At 39.9% G+C, this 15,537-nt stretch overlaps 1 protein-coding gene across 1 annotated transcript in view; it reads right to left on the minus strand.

Annotated features, from left to right (window-relative positions):
- Positions 1-594: 594 nt before the first annotated feature.
- snd1 (staphylococcal nuclease and tudor domain containing 1) overlaps positions 595-15,537 on the minus strand; it is a 171,046-nt gene continuing 156,103 nt past the window's right edge. Inside the window, exons 23-24 of the mRNA XM_034863048.1 lie at positions 4,190-4,234; positions 595-1,549 (exon numbers count right to left, since the gene is read on the minus strand). Of these exons, the coding sequence (XP_034718939.1) occupies positions 1,484-1,549; positions 4,190-4,234 (111 nt within the window). The 3' untranslated portion in view covers positions 595-1,483. The remainder of the gene's footprint in view (positions 1,550-4,189; positions 4,235-15,537) is intronic.

Raw genomic sequence — 15,537 nt, forward strand, 5'->3', positions numbered from 1 at the left:
ATGTCAAAAATTGAGAACAGTATGTTAAAAAAGTCACAGTATACATAGTCATAAAAGCACAAAAATTATAGCATGTCCGAAGTCATTAAGTCATATGTTAAAATAACTCAATAAAAAAGGCCATAGTAATATGCCATAAAAAGCCACAGTATAGTATGCTGAAAAAATTTAAAAAGTACGTGGAAAATAGTTACAGAAAGTCAGTGTAATAAGTATAGCATTTTAAAAAAAAAAGTCATAGTATGTCGGAAAAGTCATGAAAAGAAATAGTAGCATATACCAAAAGAATGCATGTCAGAAAAAAACATACTACGCCAGAAAAAAACATCTTATAATGGTTCAGAAAAAGTTGTATTACATGCTATGAAAACATAGCTTGTAGAAACAATTAAATAATCTGACTTGTCGACATACTATGACTTTTCACATTTTTCAGACATGCACTCGTCAAAACAAGCCCCTTAAAATATCCCCAGGTAAATTCCCCATTTGAATTTCAAGTATATAGTTTTTTATATTATAGTTTTACGAAAACCAAGTTTTGAGTAGAACTAAGTTGGCAATTGTAAAGCTAAAAATGAACAAACAAAACACTTTATTCAGCAGATTTTTAATAGAATGCAAAGGTCCATTATGTGGAAACAAATTCAAACACCGTTTCTGCTGTGGCATTCAGAGACAAAGAGAAGAGAACAGGATCATAACCATTAGTAGTATGTAAACTTTACAGAAGGAAATAGAGAGATGATAAAATGCCACATGATGGCATCTATTTTTACTGGTCATAAAAGTGTGACAAGATTAATAAACGACAAAACACTCCCCACAAAACATTTGCAAATGTCATCACACAGATATACATTAAAGACAAAAATAAACTCATCTTTTTTTGTCTGTGTGGCTCCACCTACAGTATTTCTCTAAAATAAATCAATTTACACTTTTCAACATATCCTCACATTTACATGATATTCATCAGGGAAACATTTGTTTGCAAAAATCAGAACTCCACCCAGTCACTTCCTGTACAGAGGAAAGCAGGAATTGGGCTAGAGCATCAGAGAGCTAAGGAAGGAATTGGCTGAAACATGTACGTAAGTATATATAATAATCATTCACACAGAAAGTCTTCTGAAAAGCTAACATGGCAAATAACACCGATTGGCAATAGTGCAGGCTGCTTGAGCTGGCAGTGGGCCATTTGGAAAATAAAAGATGAGTAGAGTGTGATTCTGATCATTTTTTTTTAGCATTGCTAGCATGCTCTATTTGGAGCTATGGGGTCTAGCTGGAGGAAAAGAAAATTTAAGAAGAAGAGAAGTCTGGAGGGATGAAATGTCAAATAAAAAAGGAAGATTGAGTCAATGCTTGTCGTTTAGTTTTTCTTCATCCGTCTTCTGTCCAATATGTCACTTGCCGTCCATGGTGGTCTTTGGAATTGTGTTGATTGGATGGTGATTTCTTTCTTCATTACCTTTTATTTTTAACGTCTGTAACCAAACTCATCGGCATCGTCGGCACGGAAGTCTCCGTAGCGCCAAATGTTGAGCTAAATGTAAGACAGAGAGATTTTATCGACCAAAATGAACCAAATATCCATAAAACACGGCTATGTCCCCAATTGCTTTGAATATGGCTCCAATAACCTCTGTTGCACATTACATGTTAAATGGTCAGGAGAAAAAAGGAGTGCGTGGGAGGGAGACAAAAAGCCACAATGCAATGTCGACAGTAAGATCGCTGCTTTCACAGCCCAGTGCAAAGGCCACTACTACTACTACTACTGCTGCATCATCACCACCATTTAATCCAACTCTTTGTGCTTGCCCATCCAAGCTGGAGGCCTATAGTGTCTCAAATACCACCCAGTCTATTACTTCTCCTATTCCATTACATTCACATCGCCTCATAAACCAGCACATGCATTTCCCAGCTAAATGTAGCCTTTATTACAATGTGATTGGCAAAGTGTGTGTGTGTGTGTGTAGTTTGGAGAAGCATCCAGTAGGGTATTAGTTATTCAAATGTGATAGGCATTGTGCAGTCTGAGGAGTGCTGTGTGTGTATTCATTAGGACTCTGTGTCTGTGTGGGATGTTTCTTTTTTGGCTCTCAGAAGCCTGCTCGCTCAGCTGTTAATGCTGTGATTCATAGCTAATTATCGACTGTGCTAATTAGCACTAGTTATTAGGATGAATGAATGAATGAATGAAGCCATTTGTATGTAGTGCCATTTCCCTGTCTCTCACTACACTACTTTTTTCCCCTCGTCCTCTCTGACAAACATGGAAGCCTAAAACTGGAATTGTGATTAGAGCCAATTGCACCTGACTCATTGTCTGGCCATGCTGAATAACCATGGGGTAACTAAAAGAGCACCGGGGAACAACCTTACTTGAGCCATCATGCTTGACATATATTTTACATGAGTAAAAACAGAATAGGATTCAAGTGATATCTATGCAAGCTCAAGGGGGTTCCTGTGAAAGCCACTTCGGAGCCATACAAACACTTCCCTGTCAAAGTCTAAATATAAAAACCAAAAGTGATCCGGCCTTTGCAAACAGGGCTCCGACACTTTGGACTTACAGCACAAGAGGAGCTCATATGAGACCTCTATTATAATTATTTCTTAAATTGTCTCTTAAAAAGGGTAACGCTGCTGCTATTGTGTTATCGTCAAATTATCCCATGAAACGACCAAAATGTATGTATGTACATTTATGGACTACAAATATGTTAGTCCATGTTTCAATCATTTCCCAGCCTATCTATGGCACACTGTAGTTTATAGAAAATGCCATTTAAACACGAGTAATTAGAGCATTTATGGGAGACTATTTACAATAGCAGGATGGTGATCAAACTTAATGACACGTTAATTTAACGTGTTTTTAACAGTGGAGGTAATGTATATGAAACAATAAGAGAAACAATCTTTACTAAGCTGTAACTACACAGTTATTACTTGATAGTAAGATGTATTCACAGTTTTCTTTTTCTTTCATGGGACTTTTTGACAACAGGAAAAATATAACCAGACTGATCCTTTAAACGTACAAAAAATTGTTAACACTTCCATCATTAGATACTTTAAATGTACTTTTTAAATTCCTGATGCTCTTTTTACATTATCTTGTAGCCAGTCTCACTTTGAATGGCCAGGCTCAAATAAATGAATTTCTACTGGAAAGTGTTGTGTCAAAGCTCTGTGAAATTACTCATTTTAACACTGAAGCCCTGTGTGTTATGTGCTACATTCTATACACTCCTTTTTTCCCCTTCTTCCGATAGCGATAGACGCTCACCAGATCTGCTATCATTGCTTGAATTGGAGGACAGAAGTGGATCCAAGTCTTTTTTGCCACAATTAATAAATCATCTTTATCTTTCAGCGGATTGATAGCTGTGCTCCAGAGTGAACAGAACTGCGTCTATTGCAACGGTGTTTTATAATTAGCAACGGCCTGTTATCAAGATAAAAACAGGCTGCATTCTACGTTAGCATTAAACCAAGCCATGTAATAACACGTAATAAAGCCTTATGGAAAATCAACATTAAAAAGTACTTATTTATGATCTTTTCCCGTTATAAGTGTCAAGAATTCTGTGGTGTTCATTGTTTGTGGTTGTTCATGTTTCACAAAGAGTTCAACATGAGCCAGACCAACAAAAAAGATGGAAATCATATCATATCAATACAGGGATAGTAGTCTACAGTTGTTAAAACATAATACAATATCTGACACACTGGTGTCGGATCAGCACTCGGAATTGGCCGATACGCAAGTTCAGGTATCTGAATCATGAAGCAAAAAATGGTATCGGCCCATCTCTACATTCTACCCCAACTGCAGACTTTTGCACACATCCCCCACCCCCATGTTTACAGTATGGACCTGCACAGACTGTGGGCAGCGATCCATATGGGACAACAGTAACTGCCAAATGTAGTGTGTTGCATCTTGAATATGAGAGAGAGAAAAACAGCAAAGAGAAAAGAGACTCTCTCTCAGGTAGTTGATGTAGAAAAGTGATAAGTGTTGCATTGTATTCTTGTTTTGGCTACATTAAATTTCTCAAGGCAGACAAACCACAATTATTAAGAGGAGGAGGCAACAGTGAAGCTGATATGAAGACAGAGGGAAAGACAATGACATGAGTGATGGGGTTCAGATGAAGTAACTTACCCTGGCACTCTTGGCAGATTCTTGACTGTTCAGGTACTCTGTAACCTAGGGCAGAAAGAGAAGCGTCATTAGCATAGCACATCACTGCGTCACAGGTGGGATTTTAAAGGATTAAGGTGAATCCATGCATCCTTTCAACCTCTTCTGCCCCTGGAGACATCTTTTTGAGAAGGGCACTTGCTCATACTCGCAGCAACACTGGATGTAAGGAACACAGTGTTCTCTGAAGATCAACAGGATCAAGATAACACATAGATGCAGAGGGGCTGCAGCGGATGCAGAACGTACAAATGTGAAGGAAGCATACGGAGCGCCACATTACGATTCACTGTTTGCGGCCATGCTAAAACTCACACTAGCAAAGCCACTGGAGATGGGATGCTCTCATACCCTCTTGTGCCTGCTAGCCTCAGGCCAAAACACTCCCCTGGCTTGTAGCAGAAATTTATAATCAAGTGCATTAACAGGATGCCTTAAGGGAGCTGCTAGCTAAAAAGGGGCTGAGCCCCAAGTTCTACCGGAGCTCTATTGTATAGTAGTAAACATGCATGTTAGAGAGTTTGTCAAAGAGTTTTCCATAGAAAATTACTTTTTATTCATAGTATTTCTGATGAATACTACCTTGTATTTAAGTAAGACTAACTTTTTAAACAACAAAAGGACACTATTCCTCTTACAAATGAATAGATTTCACAAGCGATAAAACACACCTTTGCTCGATACATTCTGCTTTTACTGTCTTGTATGGTATAGCGATGTAATTAATCTACAGATTGCTTTCTCAATTAATCAATTTGTATGGCATATAAAATGTCAGGAATTAATGAAAATTGTCCAACAACGTTCAATCCACAGTGATTTTATTCCATCCAGCATTTCAGTCTTAACGTTTATAAACGTAAACTCTTTATCAAGTTCCTTATAAAGAAATGTTTAAAATAAACTAGGAATAAGTGCAGGCATTTTTAAATCATATTCAACCTGTACTGCCCCCAGACATACCTGTCACACGTATATAAATCTGATCAAACACATCTAGGTTTTTATTTATAATCACCAGCAGCGCTGTAGGAGCATAAAATTATCAAATATTTGTCTGATATAAATGCATTTGTTTTCCCCAACACAAAAGAACTGGACGTATATGATATGGACAAAGAGCAAAGAGATGATGCAAAAAAATTGGGGGAAGAGAGAGGAGAAAGCCAATGAGCAGTGTTGAGCATATTGACTGCTTCTGCTAGAACAGCCATTTAGCCTCATTGAATGAACCAGTGATGAGTCATAGGGCGGGTTTTGTGTGTGTGTTTGTGTGGGGTGGGAGTGGGGGCAGAGAGAGAGAGAGAGAGAGAGAGTGAAATGGGCAGTGTTAGTTGGGCAGTGTAAGTGGATGTATGGAGCTTTGAAAGTTCAAGTGGCGGACCCGCTCAGTTGAGCTGTCCTCCACCATTACAATGTCAGAGTGGATACAGAGTGATAAAGTTCTACCCAGGGCCCACCACAGTTTACCTCACCTCAACCATGTTTAATCCTGGCCTCCTACTCCATCTAAAGTCTATCTGTGAATGGTCGAAGTATAGTTCTGTAAGTAAGAATTACAGTGCAGCAAATACTTCTTAATTTTGAGGTATCGGTTGCTGCATTCTGAATACTGAGACAAATATTTAGGGAAATATTAACAAGAAAACAAATTAAAGAAATAAACAAAAAGGGGACGGTAAAGATGAGTCAGTGTGTTCTGGATTAAATTGTGCACCACGTTTTGTAGCTTTGTTACAGTAGCAGATATGCACACACACACACACACACCAGATGTTAAAACTGTCGAGTGTGGATGGGGCTCTGGAGTTTAATTGCTTAGCTAGCTTGTGCACATAGGTTGATTTGATAGCTACGCTGCACATGACACTGCCAAGATAACAGACCTGCCACTGGATCGCACAACCAACGCTGTCTAAGGGAGTGCACGAATGAGTGTGTAACTGGGGAAAGTGCAATGGCTGCACAAGTCATCCATCAAAGCCAACTAAAGGAGAGATTTTTTGGAAGGCGATGTCACCATATGGAAGACCCAGCCGACGATATTTCACTGACACAAAAGGCCAACGATGCCATTTGGGCTTTGGAGGGGAGCTACCAGTGCCTATGGCGGTTTTAACTGTCCTTCCTAGCGCTGCATTTGGAAAGCTGGAAATGATGTGGAAGAATGTTTCAGATCTGCCAAAGTGGATCTAGCAATATTTGAAAAGAGAAAAATGGATATGGATATAAACCCCAGCTCAACTTTAAAAGGAAAGATATATATTCTCTCTTGAATTTTGCACAGCTGAGAGTCAGCATCCAAAATATTCTGTGAAAGATGTTTAGTCAAGAGCACTACAGCACAATATGCACAAATGAAATGCTGCCATATTGGCATTACCGTGGTGAGCCTCTTTGTACTCTGATCGGGAGGGTGCCTTTCCTGGCTCGCCCTCATTTTTAACTGTTCTGCTCACTTCAGCTCAGTATAACACAACAGCAAATCAATTTGCAGCTGAACACCAATGATGACTGCCTTCGAATTCTGAACAGTCCCAAGTATCCTGTCCCGGATCTTTCTTTCACAGCCTTTCTATTGGCTCCAGTAGGGAGGCATAATAGCTCATTAAGAAGCAACACTCATGGAGATGACTTAAAAAGGCACAGGAAAGAAATGTTTCTCGTCATGGTAAACAAGTGTGATGCTAAACATGGGTAGCATTGAATGGATTAATGATGTGGAAGATTGTCAGAAAATAAGAAATTATGTTCCAGCAAAGCAAAGGTGAGAGGCCAACGAGGAAGGAGCTTAAAGCTGATTATATGTTCCAGGTGAGGAGGCGTATATGAAACACAACAAAAAGAGGACAATAAATGAGGGGACAAGGAAAAGAAAACGGGCTTGGAAGGGGTTTAGGTGGCAGAAGGCAGCGGGTGACAGCGTGCTTGTCTGGATGACCCTACAGAGCTCCCATATGCCAGACAGATGCCACGTTTGGTGAGCAGTGGCCATCGAAACTGGCAGTAGCAGAGAATATGCTGTTCAGCTGAGGAGGATGCTGCGTGTGTGGGAGTGTCCTTGAATGTGTGTGATTCACTCTTTGCAGCTCTACTCAGAGTCTGCAAAATGCACCAAAACAACTTTCAGAAAGTTTAGCTGATTACAGAAGTCAATTTATTACAATTTCACACCAACAGTTCACGTTTGACTGAATTTATCACAGCCTTCTGAGACAAGAAAACTATCTGATACTCCACGCACAATTAAGAAAACGATTATTTACAACTGCTGCCTGAGTCAATTTCAATGCACGCAGGCAACCTTCTAGTCGCCGGCTTGGTCAGAGTCATAGCGTAAGTGTGATGCTTTTCATAAGACGACAGGTGGTGTGGGTCTGGTGTTTTGGCACTTGTCAGTGTGTCTGCCTGACTGTGACTGTCTGCATGAGAGTGAAAGCGAGACAGTGTTTTTCCCAGCGCAAGGCGGCATGCCATGCCCACATGATGTTCTGGTAAGCATGGTATGAAAGTGATAGTTCTGAGTGCACGCGAACATGGCAGCTTTCTGACAGGTTGGGCGCGTCTGGTGCGTAGGTGAGCTGCCTCTTTTTTCAGGGGGATTTCATAGCACATAGAAATGAAACCAGACTTAAATGGAGTACATATGATAAGCAAGTGACTAATTAAAGTTGCAACAATGAGAATTGTCCTCCATGCATGTAGGGTTTTTCTCATTAAGAGCAATGAGGGCAAGACACAAGCCTTCCAGATATAAGCAGTCATACTCCAACCACAAAAAAAACTGCCACTCCCTTTTGTCATTGTTTCTTTGTTGGTGAACTGCTCTTGTTACTTTCACCTGCTCTATCAATCCTCATTACATCTAATTTCATTCTCCCAAAGTCTGCCATCTCCCTTTGACTTCACTGAAAGCAGAAAACTCTGCACAAGACAGGTTGTCGTCAGAGCGTTTGCTGTAACATAACAGCTTTTATGTCTTTGCACTATAACATGCACTGTTTCAAGTTGAGTGTACTTGGCTGGGGCTGTGGATTGTAGTCCTAACAGATGTCTCTCATTCAACCTGCCTGTGCATGAATACTGAATGTCAAGCAGGGAGTAGGCCAGGGTTTTGGGAAAGTCTCTTCAGACTCTTTATTGTACAAGTGGTTTGATAGCAAACGGCTTGTCACATAAACACCATAGTTAACCAGGGAGATAATCCTTGTGTGTGCGTGAGAGAGTCAGTGTGTTTGAGTAAATGTAGGATAAACAGATTACCATTGACTCTGCTTAATTTTTTTTCTATTACTCATATAATCATCTCTATTTTTTATTGCTCGAAAAAACGTCTGAGCTGTAAATGATGCAAGAGAACCTTATTTACAGTAAACTGCAGAAATCGCTGTCTTCGTTCTGCAGAAAATAACTTTTGGATGTAAGTGGACATAAATCTGAGTTAAAATAAGTTTACATTAGTCTGCTTTACTTCATAAGAATCTGGGTATTTTTTTGAAAAAATATTTTAAAAAATCTTTTTTTCTCTCTAATATCTTGATCATGGCTATGGCACTCAGATGTACATTAAAGGCTCATTACAGGCTATATACAGTATAAACTCAGTACATATGCGCATATATACAGTACTGTGCAAGTTTTAGGCAGGTATGAGAAAGTATTTCAAAACATTGAAGTGTTAATAGTTTATTTTTATCAATTAAAATGCAGTGAATGAACAAAGGAGGAATCTAAATCAAATCATTATATGGTGTGACCACCCTTTGCCTTCAAGACAGCATCCATTCTTCTTGGTACGCTTGCACACAGAAGGAACAAGGAACTCGGCTGGTAGGTTGTTCCAAACATCTTGGAGAACTAACCCGAGATCTTCTGTAAATGTAAGCTTCCTTAAATTCTTCTGTCTCTTCATGTAATCCCAGACTCACTCGATGATGTTGAGATCAGGGCTCTGTGGGGGCAATGCCATCACTTCCAGGACTTCTTGTTCTTTAAGCTGAAGATAGTTCTTTATGACCTTGGCTGTATGTTTGGGCTCGTTGTCCTGCTGCAGACTAAATTTGGGGCCAATCATACTCCTCCCTGATGGTATTGTATGATGGATAAATATCTGCCTGTATTTCTCAGCATTGAGGACATGATTAATCCTGACCAAATCTCCATTTGCAGAAATGCAGCCCCAAACTTGCAAGGAACCTCCGCCACGCTTCACTGTTGTCTGCAGACACTCATTATTGTAGCACTCTCCAGCCCTTCGGCAAACAAACTGCCTTCTGCTACAGCCAAATATTTAATCAGTCCAGAGCACCTGCTGCCATTTTTCTGCACCCAAGTTCCTATGTTTTAGTGCATAGTGTAGTTGCTTGGCTTTGTTTCAATGTCAGAGGTATGGCTTTTTAGTTGCAACTCTTCCATGAAGACCACTTCTGGCCAGATTTCTCCGGACAGTCGATGGGTGTACCTGGGTCCCACTGGTTTCTGCCAGTTCAGAGCTAATGTCAATGCTGAACAGCTTCTTATTTCGAAGTGAAATAGGCTTGATGTGTATTTCATCTGCTGCACTAAGTTTCCTTGGCCGACTTTTTGCAATTAAACCTATAGGAATGGATGATGTTTTGAAGGAAAAAGGGTTAATGATCTGATTTAGATTTTTCTTTTGTGCGCTCTCTTCGCATTTTGTAAATTGATAAAAATAATAATTTATATTTTTGAAAGCATTCTTAGTTTACAGCATTTTTTTGACACCTGCGTAAAACTTCTGCACAGTACTGTGTATATATACACAGTATAGATAAGCCTTTAATGTACATCATGTTTATGAGCGTCATTGTCCCTATCTTGGTTAAACTGGGAATACGCCAAGTTGCATGCAGGTCACAGCCAGCGTGGCTGTCAGAGGAGCTCGGGTGCTTTGGCGGGAACGTGGCACCAGCAAGGGTTCATAGAGATAAGGAAAACACAAATGTAAAACACACACACCCACACACACACACACACACACACACACACACACAAAATCATCAACAAATGCAAGGACTAACAACAGATATCACAAAAAACATTCTCCAATGCTCTTCCAGAGGCAATGGAAAGCAGACAAGTCTTGCTTATAATTAACCGTTTAACAGTTAACCAACAATAAGAATTTTGACCTATAAAGAATACTTAATAATCACTTAAAAAATGTAAACAATATTGCAAAAAAAGTAAAAAATAAATAAATAAATAAATAAATAAATAAATAGATAGATATTTGAATAACGCTGTGCTTCCCCTCCCTTTCAGGCAATCCTGCACCCACCCTGAGGGTGTGTGTGTGTGTGTGTGTGTGTGAGAGAGAGAGAGAGGGTGAGTGAGTGAGTGAGTGTGTGTGTGTGTATATACATCTGCAGAAGATGGAATGGCCTTTTGGAAGTGGCGCGTGTCAGCTAAGACATGTCAAAAGGGCCATCAGAGCAGTGGCATCATGGGAAGCAACTGCCAGTGCAAGTAAGTGTGTATGCGAATGTGTGTGTGCAGTCAATAACAGGGGAGCACAAAATGTCCATTAAAAGCCTCTTCTCTTACTTTACTTTTAAATTAAGTGTTGAGCTGTTGGCAGGGAGCGGTCATGCTGTCACACACCCATGAAGCTCTGTATGTATGTATGTGTGTGTTTGTGTGTGTGTGTGTCCTGTTGTGTTTCTTTGGGATGAGGTGTGGGGTTCTTGATGGGCTGTGACAGGCATTGGGGTTGAACAGGGAGGGCAGCCGCCTGAAAGTTAGTCAATTGGTGGTCCGGATACAGCTAAAAGCCATTTATAGATGACATGGTTAACAATTTGGGGTGGAGGCAAAGAGGACCTGACCCACCATGACAGGATCCATGGGGGTGCTTATTGGCTTACACAGAAAAATAATTCCCCCCCATCTCTCCATTTCAAATATATAGTTTAAGATGAGTGTATGTTGGAACTCAAGAGGGACCCCCCCACAGGTACTATGTCCTTCCTCACTGTTTGGGGACAGCTCAACAGCAGCTCTAAGACATAAGCCCTTGTTTGCCCATGAGGCCTTCTTTTCTTACAGTTAACCCACTGTCTAGAAACACCTATATTCCCATGATGCTTATCATCAGTGTCCAAACCAATGCCTAAACAGCCCACTGGCGACAGACTGCATCACATGAACAACCTTTCTGTATGTGGACCAAACAGCACAATTGCTTTTTGATAAATGAAAGAACCCATCCCTGGAGGCATCCTGTGTATGTGTGAGCCTCCATCCTGATTTCCTGTATGGATTTCCCACATGCAGCCATAGGTGTGACTACACATCTAAGCACACCATTTCATCTTCATCAGTTTCAACCCCTATTAACACAATTACTGTGCAATGCAACCATTGCACTATTATCTACACTTGGGACTCTAACTGCAATCTGTAAGAAAACTACACTACCCATGAGACTGTTCACGTAAAAGCTAGATAAATAAATAAAAATACCCGCAGATGAGCTTCAAGGCTGCCCTTCCGGCTGACACTCAAAAGTACTTAAAACTCCTCTGCTCGAACCTTCATAAATGAAAAGATAGGTCTGAGTTTGAATACAGCTACAATACAGAGAAAGAAGATACAAGGAAAAAAATAAAACTACATTTCCCTAGGCGCTGCTGGGTAATTAAAGATTCCAAGACTCTAATCCACAGCTTTCACTCTAAGGGAGTCACCTTACAGCTGTTTTCCCCATAGTATGCCTTCCGCTAACACTCACAACTCTAACATTTTAACAAAGATCTTAAGCATGTCTTTGCAAACATTTGACCAAGGTGTGAGAATGCTACTTCTAGATCTTTATTTCTTAGGGATGGTAATGGAACAAGGCCTAGATCGACACAGCAAGCACCGTTGCTGTTGGTGATTGATAATAATTGTGTTGGCGAGAGAGTGACAGACACTTCTGTATTTGTAATTGACTTGTAATTAGGAAACAGGAGTTTATTAGCTTCCAACGGTAATGAACTTTGGGGGCTAGCACTGATGTCAGTTAGCTAAGGTGACTGGGCGAAATGCATTTCACCCAGTAGCCTGCCAGAGTTTGAATCAGTCATGTTGTTGGCTGCAGCTGACAGAAAACACTGGTGAAAAGCAGCAGAGCACAAAAACACAGTGATTTTAACCACAGCCATCTTCCAATTAAGCTGTCATGACAGTCTCATTTCAGCTCCATCTGCGACAAAATAATATCAGGTCAGAGTTTGAGTCAAAGATAGCTGCTGCAGGCACTAAAAGACAAAAAATGCATTTATATTGTATCTAGACATCTGTCGAGCCCACTATCTTTTTTACTCTCTTTTAAATATTAGCTTACTGTCGCACATGCACGCACACAGTTTGGTCTCCCTACTGTATGCCTTCGCTTAAAATCATAACAGAAAGGCATTACCGTCAACTCAGTGTGGGTTAACAGCACAGAATTGGCTGATGCAAGTTGCAAATAACTGCAGATAACATTTTAACTCACAGCTCATTATGAGGCCAAAATCAGATCTGATCTGAGTGCCTCCTTACTTTTATTCCTGGGGATTATTGTTTATCATGACATAGTAAAACATAATGCAAATTAGCACATGCCATCTAAAATAAGTCCTCAAGCTAAGTTTGGATGACATTAATAGGTAAGGTTAAGAAGAAAACAGGGAGAAGAGGAAGGGTGTATGAGTGAGTGAATCTCTGAGTGTCGAAAAAAAGTACTGCAAGGGAGGGAGTGATGTGCAGAAGGTGGAGAAACCGAGACATTACGAGGAATGGAGAGTACAGTGGTAGGTAAAGAAAGACGTGATGAACAGGAGAGCACAGGAATGATAAGAGGCGATGGGAAGGAGAAGAGGAAAAATTTATGTTGTGGAACTGGGAAAGAGGGGGAGAAAAAATTGGGGGAATCAGAGTCTGAAGAATGAGTGGAGAGAGATACTAAGAGGGATGAAGGAAGAGAGAGAAATGTTTTAGTGAGTAAGTGTGTGCCAGTGTGGCAACTTGCCATTCTAGCAGTGGTTAGTTGACAGGACAATTTAAGGATGGCTTAGTATTTCTGCTGTGCCTAGGGTGCAGAAGTCATGAAGTCAGTGTGTAAGTCTGAGGTCGGAGCAAGAGAGAAGAACTCTAAATGTGGTGTACAAGAAAGACAGCTTGTTTGTACACAAAAGTAAGCTTGCAAGTTGCAAGTTTGGCAGAGATTTATCACCTTTTAGTTGCCAACGTTGTCATATTTTAACTGTTTATAACTGGAGTGATAATGCTTTAGCGTAACTAAGGTTAAATTATTATAAGTTATATTTAAAGTTTTGTTAAAGTTTCTGCTTATTTGTCTTTAGTACTTTGTGTGTACTGATGCCCTCTTGATAGTTGATTATCACTCAACACTTATCATTTGCTAGATTTTATACTGAACAGAAGAATTACAGATTTCTGACCAATCAGACCAAATGACATGGTTGATACTGCTATTACTGCCACAATGGCGGCAAAGAGCAACCATTACTGTTACAGACATTTGTAAGAACATGATGATATATGTTATTCTTTGATTGAAAATATGGCCAAGAGCAAGAGAAGGAAATGCAGGATTTAACCAGTATGACATAGTTGCTGGCTCCTGAAATACTGTATCTGCTGTACATAAAAATAATTACATTAATGTCCTTTCTGCTTCTAATACTGTGCTGGTGATAAAGCAATGATATCGCTCAATGACGGTAATCTAAATAACAAAGCCTCATAAATAACTAGGACTACACATGGAATGCCAGATGTATGACAGATTAAAATGTATACTAGGATATTAAATCTGCTTGATTGTCATTGTAGATACAGTATGTGTGCACACACACACTAAATGTGTGTTATAGATATAAACAGTACGGAATATATGTGTTGTGCTCTGATTCGGACTCTCAGGTTAAGTCTGTATGTTTGGATCAGTCCACTGTGTAGGACAAATGGCTGTTTCGCTTTAATCTCTTGCTTTATCTTCAATTTACACCTCTGGGTCACTCTGTTTGTTTACTTTCACTAAAACAGATTATCAATCATTTGGTTTACTGATGTTCCACCCAACTCCTACTTCCTGTGTTCCTGTCTTCCTTTTAATTGCCCGCTCCCCTCCAATCAGATACCAGCAGCTGGCATGCATATAATACTTTTGCCTACACTTTATCAATGACTGTTTATCCTTTGCCATGATAGTATTGTATAGATGCAACAGTAACCATCCATATGGTGTGTATAGTGGGCATCACTGATTGTAAGGTTTAAGGGAGGAATGCACTAGAAAGAAAGGCATAAAACTCTAAATGGATGAATATCCCTCTCTGCTCTCCCTCTCTTGGGACAATGCCACCCTCAAAGACTGCTGTTAACCTTCAGTGCACTTCTGACTGACTTGTGATAGTCTTTGAAGTGCCAGTGAACATTACAACCCATCTGTTATGCAATGCTTAGCACTAGAGTACAGATTACAATGACCATGTTCCAATCCCCTGGAATGGATAATGAATAAAGAATAGAGCCAAAATGGAACAGATAGGAAGGACAAAATTCACTTTTACAAGGAGGCTGATAGTGTGGATGAGTGAGAAGAGAGAAGGGAGCAGAGAAAGAGCTCAGGGTGAGCCGGCTTGGATACAACACTATCAAAAGCTCGAGGGGAACTTTCTATAAAAGAGGGAAAGAAAGGGGGCACGGATCCATAGGTCAACAAAAGGTTGGATCTTGAAACATTTTTTGGCTCAGCTGCCCCTGCAAGATAACACTTTCAGTTGTCGCAGCAGCTGCAGAGCTGCTCATGAATCTTTGAGCCAGAAATGGACATTGCAAACAAATAACTCCAGCTCAACTCTGTTAGATTTAAAAAAATGAAAAGTATACAGCCAATTTACAGATCAAATTGTGCTTCATTCAATGCTGCATGCAAATCCAAACATGCGTTTAAAATAGGGATGGGTGAAACTAAAAGAATGAAATCATCAGTTTTAATGTGTAAGATAAAAACTTTCCATTTTAGGGCTACAATTTGATTTGATTAATGTCCCCATAATTTTCTTTATTTACTAATGTTGTGTCTATTAAATGTCAAAATAGATAACATGCCCATTATAATTTCCCAAAGCCCAAGGTGACATCTTTAGATGTCTTGTTTTGGCTGACTTAGGGCACTATGGCGCGGGTGTGTTTAGGGCGTGTCAAAATCCACTTCACTCCATTTGACGGCAGAAAAAAGAAAAAAAAAAAGAGTCCATGCACATGGCTCATAAGGGTTGTACTTCTATTAT

The sequence above is a fragment of the Etheostoma cragini genome, chromosome 23, assembly GCF_013103735.1.
Source record: "Etheostoma cragini isolate CJK2018 chromosome 23, CSU_Ecrag_1.0, whole genome shotgun sequence".
NCBI classification, from domain to species: domain Eukaryota; kingdom Metazoa; phylum Chordata; class Actinopteri; order Perciformes; family Percidae; genus Etheostoma; species Etheostoma cragini.